At 42.9% G+C, this 14,957-nt stretch overlaps 1 protein-coding gene and 1 long non-coding RNA gene across 2 annotated transcripts; one reads left to right on the forward strand and one right to left on the reverse strand.

The window, feature by feature from the left end:
- The first annotated feature begins 203 nt into the window (after positions 1-203).
- On the forward strand, positions 204-1,985 carry LOC103982081 (histone H2A.6-like). The gene is made up of 2 exons (XM_009398887.3): positions 204-433; positions 1,000-1,985. The coding sequence occupies exons 1-2, from the start codon at positions 245-247 to the stop codon at positions 1,210-1,212; spliced, it is 402 nt and encodes a 133-aa protein (XP_009397162.2). The 5' UTR covers positions 204-244; the 3' UTR covers positions 1,213-1,985.
- Positions 1,986-3,073: 1,088 nt separating this feature from the next.
- On the reverse strand, positions 3,074-5,474 carry LOC135634858 (uncharacterized). The gene is made up of 2 exons (XR_010495461.1): positions 4,230-5,474; positions 3,074-3,288 (listed from the first exon to the last, which is right to left on the reverse strand). It is a non-coding gene; the product is annotated as an uncharacterized LOC135634858 (long non-coding RNA).
- Between the last annotated feature and the right edge of the window lie 9,483 nt (positions 5,475-14,957).

Consider the following 14,957-nt stretch of genomic DNA (forward strand, 5'->3'; position numbering starts at 1 on the left):
AGAGCGGCTGCAACCAACAGTGTCGAGATCACCACCGTCCTTGAGGAAGACAGCAGCATCGATCCTTGTCGTCCATTCGTCTGCAGATCCGACGGCCCTCCGCATTAATCCGTGTGGTTCTACGTCATTGGACTCGCATCCCCCGTCGGTGCGCTATATAAATGTGCGCTGGTCTAACCATCCGTTCGCTCTCACTAGATCGAGTGCTTTCTCTCTCTTTGTCCGATTCGAGTTTTGAAGAGCGATGGCGGGAAGAGGGAAGACGTTAGCCTCGGGTGCGGCGAAGAAGGGGACGTCGAGGAGTAGCAAGGCTGGCCTCCAGTTCCCTGTTGGCCGGATTGCGCGGTTCTTGAAGGCCGGCAAGTACGCCGAGCGAGTCGGCGCCGGTGCCCCCGTCTACCTCGCCGCCGTTCTCGAGTATCTTGCTGCTGAGGTTTGTGTCTCTTTGGATCTGTCTTTCTTCTATTCTCATATGGCCATCTGGATCTCCCATCCATCTATATCGTCACACGGGTGGTATGCAACAAAAAAGCAAAAAAAAAAAAAGGGGGAAAGGTTGGGATCAATTTACGTTTCTTTGTATTTTCTTCGGTGACTTTAAGCTCCGTAACCCACTGTGTTTAGATTTGTTTTTTGCAATTCGTTGAATTAAACAAGATTCTTTTTTTAATAAATCGTTTTCGAGAAAATTAGGATGTTTGTCGAGTATAGTGTTTTTGAAAATTTTTCCATAAGTGTAGCTGATTTTTCGTTATTTTTCCGCAAGTGTAGTTTTTTTTTTCCCTCTCTTTTTTGTGGTTTCTTTTGAGCATTAGTTGCCGACACTTTTGGAACTCTTTGTTTGACATGCATATATGAAATCTCTCTTTCTTTACGTCTAATTACTTTGCGCAAGCAACTTTGGGTTACTGTCTTTTCTTCTATACTCATTCTTTTGTTGTAAGGAGTTGGTTAATTAGCAATCACCGAGTGCATGTGGATGGTGGTGGGCATGTTTAGGTGTTGGAGCTGGCGGGCAATGCAGCGCGGGACAACAAGAAGACTCGGATCGTGCCCCGCCACATCCAGTTGGCGGTGCGGAACGACGACGAGCTGACGAAGCTGCTGGGCTCCGTCACCATCGCCAGCGGCGGCGTGATGCCCAACATCCACAATCTGCTACTCCCCAAGAAGACCTCAAAGCACTCCGCCGCCGGCGATGGCGAGAGCTAAGCCTCGTTGCTGGAAGATTTCTAAAGAAGGAAAAAGGGGCGGCTGCCGGCCTGGTCCGTCACGGTGACCGATCAACGACGTGCTCTCTCTAATTAAGTGTCTTACTCTCAGAAGTTGATTGCTTAGGAATCGGGTAGCGGCTTGGAGCGGGAAATACCGTGTACATAGCGGCGTGCCGATGTCTGATTTCATTTGCTTTGTACGTCCAAGGTGTTGTGTGCTCCACAAAAATGGTCGGATTCCTGAATGTGTCGGATTAGTTAGTCAGGCCACATCGTGATGTCTGCCTGCTTTGACGCAATGCTCGATGAGACCAGGATGATTCCGCAGGCGAATCGCTGATGCTGTTTAACAGAGGGCAGCTTGGTTTGGATCGGAAGCGGAGCACCGTTTACCTGGCGGAGGAACAGCTTACGCGTCCATCGTCTCGTACAGGAGACACATGCATGTTAATGATCGCTGACGTGCAGTAACATCGAAGAATGGGTTTTCTGCACCTTACGATGAGGGATTATGCCTGACTCGAACCTTAATCATATGTTTGTTTTCCCACTCATACACACACACAAAAAAAAAAATGATGCGGATCACTGCGTGTGTCGAGGTGAAAAAGATTCATGCGGCGGCGGCGACTTCGGTCGCCCGAATGCAAAAGCAGCGGGCGACGAATGTCATGCGGAATAGCTCGACGTGCTTCGTCTGCGTTCAGAAGTCGGCTAACGATTACAGGCCGAATAAACAAAATTACTTGGAATTTGTTTTTTATTGTTTAATATATTGTCTTCCAAGACGAATCTCGGGTTTGTTGCAAATCTAGAATTGGAGAAGTCCACCAATGTTGCTCCACCCTCGACAGTAAATGTACTATCAACTGAGGCTCCGGTGGCACAACGTCACGAATGACACAGTGAACGCTTGACCTTATCTACTTATTATTATTATTATTATTATTATTATTGGTTAATATAAAAACATAGTATATCAACAGGTTCCTTACTAATTGATCGAGGTCCTCTCATTCGATGAAGGGCTATAATAGAGTAGTAGCGATATAAGTGTTTCTTTGTGACTCGATAGCAAAGGAAGCTTGGCTTAGGTCGGATAACCGGATCCTGATGATATCTGCGTAAATATATCAGGCTAACAATATTCTTGATCTTTGAAAGGTGTTATATGCGTGGAAGAAGAAGGAATTGTTTTCGAACAATTCATGGGACGATTTCGATTTCTTTTCCTTCAAAAACGGTGGCGACAATTCATCAGGGAACGAACATTCTTGTAAGCAGTCGTCGTACGTGTAACAATTTGTTAATCACAGCTCTTTGCTCTCACTCACATCAGCTTCAGTTTGTTACACCTATTTATCCCATTCAAGTCTGGAAATGGTGCAGCTGAAATCGTAAGTAGGTGCGAAGCAAGTAAAGATGAATAAATAAAGCAAGCAATAGGCTTGCCTGATTGGTCTTTATCCTGTCGCACACTTTGGGCAACCATCCGTTCAAGCCGATCTTGCAGTAGTTGATCATCGCATGGGGAGGAACCATAGCAGGCAAGCAGGCAAGGCATCGAATAGTTGACCGTGTCTTCTATTCGATTCCATCGTGGACCTCTTTTCGTTATAGCAAATAATATATAGTTTTATCTAAAAAAAAAGAAAGAAAAGAATCCTTCAAGGCGTCTGGAATGTAATGGCTTTCAGAATGGGACATATTCATTCGACTTTTCTGTCCGGCATTTTATCGAGTATTGGGCTGAAAAGGATTGATTGTTTACCATCCATCCCCTCTCCGGCCACCGAACACGGCAAATGCTTATTCGACAAATTTGAGGCTATGTGGTGATTGAGTTCAACAAAGATGAATTGCGCGGCAATCACCTCGATCTCTGATGTTTCATAAATCTGTTTTATCAACTGTGGGAGATTTCTAACTGAAAAAAAGAAAGATGATGATATGTACAAGGCAGATCTTGAAGAAGGCCGCCGTTATTAATTATGTATGTACATGGCGGGCGAAGCTTTAGAAAATGAAGGCCGCCGGAGCAAAAGCGGGAACAACCGCAGCCACCGCATACTGCCTGAAACACATCACACACGGAAATCTTAGTCCGAACAGTAAATACTCGTTATGCAGAGTTTTATGGATGGTGCCATGCATCACAGCATAAAATATGACACACGTTATAATGCATTATAACAATAATATGGACCATCACAAATATTCCATGGATGATGATGATCCACAAGTCAGCAGTCACACTGTGCTATAACATACTGAGATTTAGACGCCGGTCACCGTCTTTTGCAAGTGCCTAGTTATTTTTTTCACTTCAGTGATAGGTAACATGATTTCAGTCAGTATGTAATGCCGTTTATAAATCGAAAATCGTTTAACCTCTCATTCTCAAGAGATAATGAATACTAACTACTTCTTCTTCTTCTTCTTCTTCTTCTTCTTCCCCTCTGAGAAGATAACCTATAATGAAAAAAATGCTGACGAAGATATGTATAAAAGACCCAACCAATAGTAACGTAAATTGTTTTTCGTTCAAATAAATGAGAATGGGGGACGCAATTTAATTCTGTAATAAAGATCGGACAGAGACCCAACAACCTCTCTTCCTTCAACCGTAGGTGTGATTGCCCACCTTCCTTTCCCTGCTGGTCTGTCTCCCACCTTGAATTTAGGAAAATTTTGCAGAGAATCTAACCATTTATTCTCTTATATATTTTCTATTTAACCAATTAGGATAGATATCCTTTGGTCCACTCGGTGGAGGCTACGTTATCTACTAACCGAGAAAGCGGACACACACACACACACACACACACAGAGGAAGAGAAGGCGTCTTGCATGTATGAACTGTGATGAGAGAGGGAGAAAACAAAAAATCTACAACTCCGAAGAAGCTACCCACTGCAATTAGATTCTATGGGGAATGGGAAACGTTGTCTTCCTACGACAAGAGAGAGAGAGAGAGAGAGAGAGAGAGAGAGAGAGAGAGAGCTGATTGATTACCCATGGTCGTCCTTGAAGGGGCGCGGAACAAACCTACGCGTCGCTTGGGCTTTCGCCTTCCGCGGTCCGCCGCCACCCTTGGGCGCCGCCTTATCCCCCATCAGCGCCGCGTCCTCTGAGATCACGACCAACGACGGCCGCCACGCCGACGCCCTCCTCCGGCGCTTGCCCTCGCACTCCTTGGCCGCCGGCGCCTCCTTATCCGGCCGTATGGCTCGCCGGCCGCAGGGGAATTCCAGTAGCCTCATATCGCCCTCTGTCGAGGAAATTGCGTATTCCACCGTGGATCCTTTCTCGCTTGGCCGATGAGTATGAATAGGGAACTCCTCGTTGGATTTATATTGACCAAACGACCCACCCTTTGAATGACTGTGAGTTGACATCGACGTCGGTCGGGCTACCCTTTGGATCATGAAATTTCATGGGGACGGATTGTTTTTGTTTGTAATCAGCACCTGAGATCCGGAGGCTCCGATTCTCGACCGAGGGTAATGACGTCTGGTTTCTTTGGAATCAATCGATGGTGGGTGGGGTAGGAGGCGTAGGTCTCAGCGAGCGATGGATGGTGAGCCATTCCGCTTAGCATGTACATCCATCCACGCACGCACACAGCAAGGAATCCGATGCATCCGATCAGGTTTCCCCTTTCCGTTTAGGACAGCCACTCCATGCGCACAAAACCAAGAGCCGCACACAGGAATAATCCGTGGAACGCCGGTTGGGGCATCCCCACCCGATCAAATTACCTCAATTTCCCATCGCTGCGCAGCCGACATGTTGGTGCCATGTCCCAATTCCATCCCCAGCACACTCACGGATGAAGTAGAGCCTGTGTGTACGGGGAGCAATTCCAGAGTCGCCAGGGTGGATGGATAAGGACGAGGATATTATAAGACAAGCATCTGGTCATTATTAATTGGTTATCTGCCACGACCATTTCGAGGCCCACTTGATCAGAAAGCTGTGTGGTCACACCAGGTTCCACACCCCCACGGGTTACGCAGGTCCATTCAACACCTTTGGAATGATAAAATTGTAATATGGGACAACAGAGGCCAAGTGAGACGGTGTGTGGTCTACCGCCTCTTTCCCTGTCGATCAAGTACCTTTTTTATTGGCAATCTAAGACGTCTGATCACAAGTTTGGTAAATGTGAGGAGACGTGTAGAGAAGCAAGAGCACGGTTTTAATTGGGGATTTGGAAGAGGGTCACGTTGAGAGAAGTGTGTGGTTTGAACGTTTGACTACAATCTGATGACTGTTTAACACTTCCTTTTATCTTTGAGTTTGTGCGGGAAATGATGGTGGCACGACGTATACCATTCTTTAAATCTATTGTTACACTGAGGCCATCAGCTCAGTTCGATTTGGTTCTGTGCCTAAAATGTAAGTCTTTGCTCAGAAAAACTAACGTGGAGAACTCTTGTAAAGAGCTAGCGTAAGGTGTGAGGGTAGAGCGTCACTATCGAGAGCTAGCCTACAGGGAGTATGTGTGAGGTGCCATCATAGTGAACTAGCGTGAAGAACTGTCGTGAAAAGTTGACATGAGACGTGGGCGCAGAGAGCCACAATAGAGAGCTGGAGTAGAGAACTATTGTGAGGAGTTGGCGTGAGGTACGGGGGTAGAGAGCCGTCATCGAGAGAGATGGCCTGCAAGGTGTTGGCATGAGGCTCGGAAATAGAGAGTTGGCGTGAAGCTTTGATAGGAACTAGGAAGGGTTGAGTCCTACTCAACCAAAAGTAACTAAAAAAACTTTAGTGAAACTATAATAAATTCGACATAGTCATCTTTATCCTATAAATAAGAGTGACTAGGATTTATATTTAGGCATCATAGCTGTCACCCCCCTTTTACTGAGTCGATTGCCCCATTTTTAGGAAGCAGCCCCTAGGGCTAGGGTTTGGAGCCCTATATAAGCATGTAGCTTCTATCTCTTTTAGAATAAGATCTATCCACAATTATAGTCATTTGGCCGACTTCTAGGAGGGTGGAACCCCTATAGCGTTCCAAGGGTTGATCTCCCTCAAAGATCAATCTACATATAATTCCTCTAGGGTTGTATCATCTGGTATCAGAGCAGCGATCTTGCTGCTTTTCCTGCCACGCCTGCCGCCCACCACTAGCCAAGAAATTCTCACAATTGCTCTTAATGTCGTCATCTCCACCGTCATCTTCTACTGTAGATCAAATTAATCTACTATTGTCACCTCCAATTGTATTAGAGATATGATATTCTCCTATCACCAATACCTTTAACTGCTGTAATTTTTCATTCAAAATACCAAGAAGATGTCTGTTTCTCTATCCCGTGCTGCGAATTCCTTTTGTCATAAAAATTATCATCCTTGCGGACGAAGGATTACTGTAAAAAATTTCAACTGCATATTATTGCCTTTAACCGATCTATTTGCTTGTAGCGGGTCTTGGCATGACCACTTAGGCGGGAGTATGAGCTCTCCGTAGCGGGTCTTCGCTCAACTGCTTAGGCAAGAGAATGAATCCGCCGTAGTGGCTTCCATTATAGCAGGACTGGGCTCGACCACTTAGCAAGAGAATGAATCCGCAGTAATGGCTTCCACCATAGCGAGTCTTGGCTCGACCGCTTGGGTGGGAGAATGAATCCGTCATAGCGGGTCTTGTGTTGCTATTTTAGGGTTTTAGAGGTCTTGGGGCCATGTCTTTTACTGTAGATGTCTTTGGAAGGCAGTACAAGATCTCGCATTGTTCCAAGGTATATACATGCAGGTGTTACTTTATGGAAGGTGAGCCATCTTCGGTGCTCATCGGGCTACCCATGGGTCTTTATATAGCATTTTGGCCCTGTTTTTAGTTTTGCCTGCTTCTAGTTTTGGCCTTTCATCGTCACCTGTTTCAATGTCAGGTCACTTTGTGCTTTCCCTATTTGTTGATATGGATCCTTGCAATTTGAGGGAGGTTGATCCTCTTGTCTTGGAGCTGTAAAGTTCACGGGGCGGGGTGCCAAGCCCCTACGAGGGCTGGCCTAGAGTCATTCGTAGAATCTTCTACCAACCTAGTCCCACTATAGGGACCGATGTTTTCTGAAGGTGGTATAATAAAACCCCAGAGGAATTATATGTAGATTGATTTTTGAGAGGAGATCAACCCTTGGAACACTATAGGGGTTCCACCCTCCTAGAAGTCGGCTAAATGGCTACGATTATAGATAGATCTTATTCTTAAATAGATGGAGGTTACAGTTTTATATAGGGCTCCAAACCCTAGCCCTAGAGGCCGCTTCCTAAGTGAGTTACCCATTTTGCCCTCAACCCTAGCCAACTGACCTAGTAAAAGGGGGGGCGATAACCAGGAAGCCCAAAGGCCCAAATATAAAACCTAGCCACTCTTCTTTATAGGATAGAGGCGGCTAGGTGGGGTTTATTACAATCTCACAGGTTTTTATTAACTACTTCTTGGTTGGGTAGGACCCAACCTTGCTAGGGTCCTATCAAGCCCGCTCTCTCCAAATCAGTCTTGTCCTCAAGGTTGAGGTTCCATGAACTCAGGGAACCGGGTCTTCAGTACCAAATATGAATCAAGTAATGTCTTCGAGTGATAAATTATTTCAATGTACTAGTACTTAAATATAGGGACGTCGACGACGTATCATGATTCTACGGTCGAGGATGGATTGTGGTTGGGCTTGAATATCTCCATCATCAGTGGTGTTGGGTAGTTGGATCTATGGTGACTCATGTTCTCCCAACTTAGGCTTCAAGTATGACATGTGAAAGACAAGGTGAATTTTGGCATCCTCAGGCAATTTAAGTCTATACGCCATGGCTCCAATGCGCTTTGTAATCTAATAGGGCCCATAAAAACATGGGAATAGCTTCATGGAGGCTCGTGTATTGATGGAGAGTTGCTTGTATGGTTGTAGGCAAAGATAAACCTAATCTCATACTGAAAATTCTCTTTCACTTCGTCGTGTGTTAGCTTGCTACTTCATTTTGGCTTCAGCGGTTGAGATATTATCCTTTAGCAGTTGTAGGAGTTTGTTCCTGTCAATTAAATCTTGATCGACCTGATCTACCTTGACCGAGCCAATTATATACTTTGGAATCATAAGGGACGATCGACCATATAATGCTTCATATGTGGCATATTTTATAGATGAATGATATGTAGTATTATATCACCATTCAGCCCTGGGATCTATTTCGTCCACTCCTTTGGTCGATCACTAGCGAAACACCAAAGGTACGTTTCTAAACACATGTTCATCACCTTTGTTTGGCCGTTAATTTATGGATGATATGTTGTACTCATCTTGAGTTTGGTGCCTTATAACTGAAATAACTCGATCCAAAATTTACTAGTGAAGATCCTATCACGATCACTTACAATGGACCTTGGCATCCCGTGTGATTTAATAATATTTTCTATGAAAATCTGAGCAATACTAGCAGTAGTGTAGGGATTTCTCACAACACAAAAATGAGCATATTTCGTAAGTCGATCAACCACCACGAGGATTGTGCTTTTACCTTTGGAAGGTGGCAGCCCTTCGATGAAGTTTATGGAGATGTCAGTTCACACCGAGTCTAGTATGGGTAGTGGTTGTAGCTTCCTTGGACTTGCCACCAGTTCACCCTTTTACTGTAAACATACATCATATTGTGCCACATATTCAGAAATAATTTTTTTCATCCTTCTCTAATAAAAAATTTACTTCACTTTTTTGTAGGTTCTCAGAAATCTCGAGTGCCCTACTGAAGGTGTGAAGTGCATTTCGTGCAGGATGATTTTGATACAAGGGGAGTCGGGTATAAGCATAATGCGACTTTTGTAATGTAAATCCCTCGAATCCTAAGTGTATTAGGCTATTGCACTTGGATCATTCTCCAATTTTTTTATGATGTTACTAATCTCTGTATCCTTCTTTCATTCCTCCCTAATGTTCTCAAGGAAGCCGATGGTAGGAAGGGAGATGACTAAAAATTTAGCTTCCTCAAGTAGCCGTGAGAGTATATCTGCAATAACATTTTTTTTTTTTGTAAATACTTTCATAATCAAATCCTAGAAGTTTGGTTACCCATTTTTGCTACTCAGGGGATGGTATCTTATGCTCTAAAAAGTACTTGAGGCTTCTATGGTTGGTTTTAATTTGAAATCGTCGGCCGGTCAGGTAGGGTCTCCACCTCGTTACTGCGTGCACAATGGCGAGCATCTCCTTATCATATATTGATTTTTTTTATGAGAGGGAGACAATGCCTTGCTGGTGTATATGAGTGATCAACTATCTTGTAGGAGAACGACTTAAATTCTGACTTTAGATGCGTCGACTTCAATGACGAAGGGTCGATTGAAATCTGGTAGCGCTAGCACCGACATCGTCGTCATGGCTGCCTTAAGTTTATCAAAGGCAGCGGAGGCTTTGTTCGACCATTGAAAGATATCTTATTTTAGTAGAGAAGTGAGGGGTGTATCGATCTTCCCACAGTCTTTCACAAAATTTTGGTAATAGCTCGTTAGTCCAACGAACCCGCATAGTAATTTCACATTTGTAGGTTTCGGCCAACCCTGCATTGCTTCAATTTTTGTTGGGTCTACGGCCACTTCTTCTAATATTATGTGCCCAAGGTATTCTACTTTTTGCTGGAGAAAGCTATACTTTGGCTACTTAACAAAAAGAATATTTTCTCAAAGGATCGTCAAAACAACCCATAAATACTGAAAGTGAGTCTCAAGAGAAGGGTTATAAATGAGAATATTATCAAAAAATACCAGCACAAATTTACGAAGAAAGCTCTGAAAAATATTGTTCATGAGACTTTAAAAAGTTAAAAGAGCATTAGTGAGTTCAAAAGGCATTATGAAGAATTCATAATGACCGTTATATGTGCGGAATGCAGTTTTTAGAATGTCATCTTCATATACCCGAATTTGGTGATAATCGGATCGGAGGTCCAACTTCGTGAAGACTCGAGCTCCTTTTAACTCATCAAAAAGTTCATCCACCACTAGTATTGGGTACTTTTCCTTGACGGTAATGTCATTTAAAGCTCGGTGGTCGATGCACATCCGCGAAGTTCCGTCCTTCTTGCGTACAAGTAGCACTGGTGAGGAATAGGGGCTACAACTTGGATGAATCACCCCTATTTCAAATATCTCTTTTATAATCTTTTTGATTTCATTCTTCTGAAGGTGAGGATAATAGTACGACTGAGTGTTTACTAGTGGTTTACCCAGAAGAATTGGAATCTGATGGTCATGTTGTCGAGTACGAGGAAGACCGTGCAGTTTAATAAAAATGTCAGCAAATTCAGCAAGCAATTGGGCAAGATTTTGATCTTCAATTTTTATTTTCTTCCCTCTAGTTGCTGCTAGAGATGCATAAAAAATCTACCATTTATCTTGTGTAAAACTTTCTCCATTCGTTAGGTCGAAACAGTGGTTATGTTGCTTCTGCTCTTCCTGCGTAGGATAATATGTTTACCTTTGTAGTAGAATTCCATAATTAATTTGAAAAAGTTTCAAGAGACGTCACTTAGCATTGTCAGTCATTCTATGTAAAATATGACCTCATAATCATTAATTGGTAGGAGGAAAAAGTCAACGACAATTTCTTGGTCCTGCAGTAATAGTTTCCCCAGCGGGCATCTTTGGTTGCACTTTAGGATTCTGTCGTTGATGACTTTTACGTCAAACTTGCTACAACCTTTGATGTGGAGTGCCATCCGAGCAACAACTTTATTGTTTAGGAAGTTATTAGTGCTACCCGTGTCGATGAGAATATTGGTCAGTTGTTGTTTGAGAAGACCTCGAACTTTCATCGTTTGCGGGTTCGAGTAGCCGGTTAGCACGTGTACCATAAAGTCGGTCAGTTATGGCTCTTCTTCCATATCTTCTTCTTCATGTTCAAAGCTCTTTTTTGGATATTCAATAACCTCTTCTTCTACTGGTTCAATCACAAAAAATCTCCCTTTTTTACAGCGATGCTCGCGGCTCCACAGCTCGTCACAATGCCAACATAACCCCTTCGCAGATCGCTCCCGAAGCTCTTCTCTTATTAACTTTTTTAGTGCATAGGCTCGGTTGATAATAGGAGGAGCTGAGGGCTTCATGGTTCAATCTCTCCTCTTGAAGTCATGCAAAAGAGATAGCTGCCATAAGCGTATACGGTTGTCGCACTTTAACTTCTCCCCGGATCTCCGGCTTCAAGCCCTCAATAAAGGTCCCCAATAGCTATTTTTTAGACTAATCACAAATTTGATTCGATAACCTTTTAACCTAATTTGATACTCCTGAATGGTGGAGGTTTGTTGGATCTTTGCTAGTTGTCCATTAATGTTCTCTTAATCGATTGGTTTGAAGCGGATTAGTAGTCCTTCTTTGAATTATCACCATGATAGGACTTTATGAGTATGTTCAAACCAATTAAATTACTATATGGTATCCCCTTCAAGATGTATAGTTGTAATTTCCACCATAGATGCGTCCACAGTTTTGTGGTACCAAAAATATCATTCTGCACGCGAGATCCAACCAATCGGGTCTCCTTCTTCCAATCTAGGGAAGTCCACCCTTATGCGTGACTAGTAGTGATTGGTCACAGAGCCTCCCCTCTCTTGGAAGTTATCTCTTCAGTTAGAGCTCTCTCCTTGATGTAATTTCTTCGGGCTCGGTGGTCGGCCCAAACTGAGTTCGATAAAGAGAGTCTGAATCTTATCCTCCATTCGAAGGCTTCGAATTTAGCATTGATTGTCTCTTCAGATGTCATAGTATATGCCTTCAAACTTGTAATATTAAGATCTCTCTTTTGTTGTCGAATTAAAGGCATGTATCGATTGAAAGAAGTGGTGGCTGAAAGGATTGGTGGATTGGTGTATGTAAGAGTAGAATTATCATTGAAGAAACATCGATTTCACGATAAATTTTTTAGCAAAACCAAGAGATTTGAGGAGGGAATTTGACAATAAAATCTTGGTTTAGATAACAATAATGATGATAAATTTTATCAAGAAGATTTTTGCAGTATAACAGCAAGGAAATCAGTGCAAGTTGAGATAGCAGAATTCTCATCGAAAAATTCCAACGATTTGGACGAAAATTTGCAGCAACTCAAGAATGTTTTAGAGATGAATTTTTCAATAGATCAATCTTAGATAGAAGCCAAGACGATCTATGAAGCATATAAGAAATTTCGTTCAAAAAGGATAACAAATAGATCGGTTAAAAGAAACAATATGCGATTGAAATTTTCTACAGCATTTCTTCGTTCGCAAAGATGATAACTTTTACGATGAAAGGAATTCATAGCACGGGATAGATAAAAACTCTTCTTCTTGATATTTTGAATGAGAAATTGCAGCAGCAAAAGGTATTGGTGATAGGAGAATATTAGATCTCTTGATATAATTGGAGGTGACGATAGTAGATTAATTTGATCTACGACAGAAGATGACGGTGGAGATGGCGACATCAAGAACAATTATGGGAATTACTTGATTAGTGGTGGGCGGCAGAGGTGGCAGCAAAAGCAATAAGATCGTTACTCCGATACCAGATGATAGAATCTTCCACCCTCCTAGAAGTTGACCAAATGGTTGTAATTGTAGATAGATCTTATTCTCAAAGAGATGGAGGCTACATGCTTATATAGGGCTCCAAACCCTAGCCCTAGGGGTTGCTTCCTAAGTGAGTTACCCCTTTTGCCCTCAACCCTATCTGACCGGCCCAGTAAAAGGAGGGGCGGTGGCTAGAAAGCTCAAAGGCCCAAATATAAACCCTAGACACTCTTCTTTATAGGATAGGGGTGGCTAGGTGGGTTTTATTATAATCTCACATGTCTTTTATTAGCTGCTTCTTGGTTGAGAAGGACCCAACCTTGCTAGGGTCCTATCAGTTGTGCACCTCAGCTAGAAAACTCGAGGCCTACACCTAGGCAAAGTGGAGCTCATTAAGATAGACTCGCTCCCGAGCCATGCACCTTGGCATAAAGATCCGATGCCTCTACCTTAGCCAAGCTAACATGCTCCTGAGTCGTGCACCTCGGCATAAAGACATGAGGCTTACACCTCGATTGAGCTAACATGCTTTTGAGTTGCGCACCTCATCTAGAAGACCCGAAGGCCGCACCTTGACCAAGCTAATACACTCTTGAGCCACGCACCTCAGCTGGTAGACTCACTAAAGTGGACCTATGCCCAAGTCAAAAAGATGTACCCCAAGTCCTCCTATGAGAAATCCAAGGCATACCTCTAAGAGGAGAGAGAATGATATGCGATATTTTGGTGTCACCCTACGACGACAACTAGCAACCACCTTAGAACTAATGTGGCACCTTCGAATTGACATAAAGCATACATCTAAAAGTAACTCAAACGACACAATAGACTCAAAAACAATAGTAACCACACCACTTAAGACTATACAAAGTAATACCCAAAATCAAACAAAATAACCTTGTGCGGTGCGAAACTGGAACAATCGACCCATGGCATCTGGAGTAGATGAATCAGCCACCTAGAATGTCGGTGGTCATTAACAGCCTGCATAGGATTAACCTTCAATGAGAGGTATAAAATGCCACCCCCAAGCATATGCTATGGACATTGATCACTACTCCCAAAAAAACTGATTTAAGCTTCGGAGGGATCGAGTCGGGAATCTCCCTTCCCGCATTGACTTGTTGTGCATGAACTCGATGTCAGAGATAACCTCATCTCCATTTCGGGTCGACCAGAAGACACCGGCCCCGATCCTTCATTCCCTCTCTATTCATCCCTCCAAGCGATCACATGAACATCATCGTACGATTAGAACCGAACCAAACCATGTCGGTTCTGGTTCGGTCATTGGACCATGGCATAAACGGATACAACAATACTGATATTGTAAACTTGTACTTTATTTTTTTTTACAAAATTTAAACGAGGAGGAAGAATATAGTCGCCGACTTATGGGACATGAGCCCATACGTGTCTCAAACGTGAATCGTCGACACAATCGACCGATTCCTGTGAATTTGGGAGGAAATATATTGTATGATAGGCGTTTAAGAGCATTTGCATAACCAAAAACCTTTCTTAGTGGCTGCACCATCCTTTGACCTTTGCGCCATGAGATCAACGGAGACTCCTCATATTGACGTAACCAATATGTATACATATATGTAATCGAGGATAGAGTTCGGTGTCCATTTCCAGCACGCTTTTGTTAGTTCTGCATCAGCATGCATGCATGCAAATGGAAGGTGAGGAAATCCACCGGGAGTGCACGTCGTCCTCACAGGTCTATCTTACGTAAAACATCATATTTGTACCTTCTAGAAAAGAACCTATCTGTGGAGTTTACTTCTCGAAAAGACCCTAATTGAAAATCATAAGTTAAGAAGGGTAAAATTACAAACATAAATTTATATTGGTTCTATATTTTTTTTTATTCCCTTGCATTTATTTATACTGATTACGTGGGTGTATAAGATTACAAATTAATTAATTCAGATATTATACCGCTGCCTTTCCGCTGTGCCGAGACGTTACATCAAGTGAGATTGTAATTTCTTGGATACAATTAATCAATTGTTATCCTTTGATTTAACAACATCAAATTCTGGGCTGAGCTTTTTATTTTTGGGTCCCTGAATTTGATTGGTTCCGACGCGAACTTTCCCGTATGTTCTGATTCTAATTAGTAAAGTTTTTGTTCTTTTTCTAAAAAGAAAAAAGAAAAGCATAAGTGAGTAAGCATCCCTCGTGGCCCAA

Source organism: Musa acuminata, chromosome BXJ3-4 (assembly GCF_036884655.1).
Source record: "Musa acuminata AAA Group cultivar baxijiao chromosome BXJ3-4, Cavendish_Baxijiao_AAA, whole genome shotgun sequence".
In the NCBI taxonomy this organism is placed as follows: Eukaryota; Viridiplantae; Streptophyta; class Magnoliopsida; order Zingiberales; family Musaceae; genus Musa; species Musa acuminata.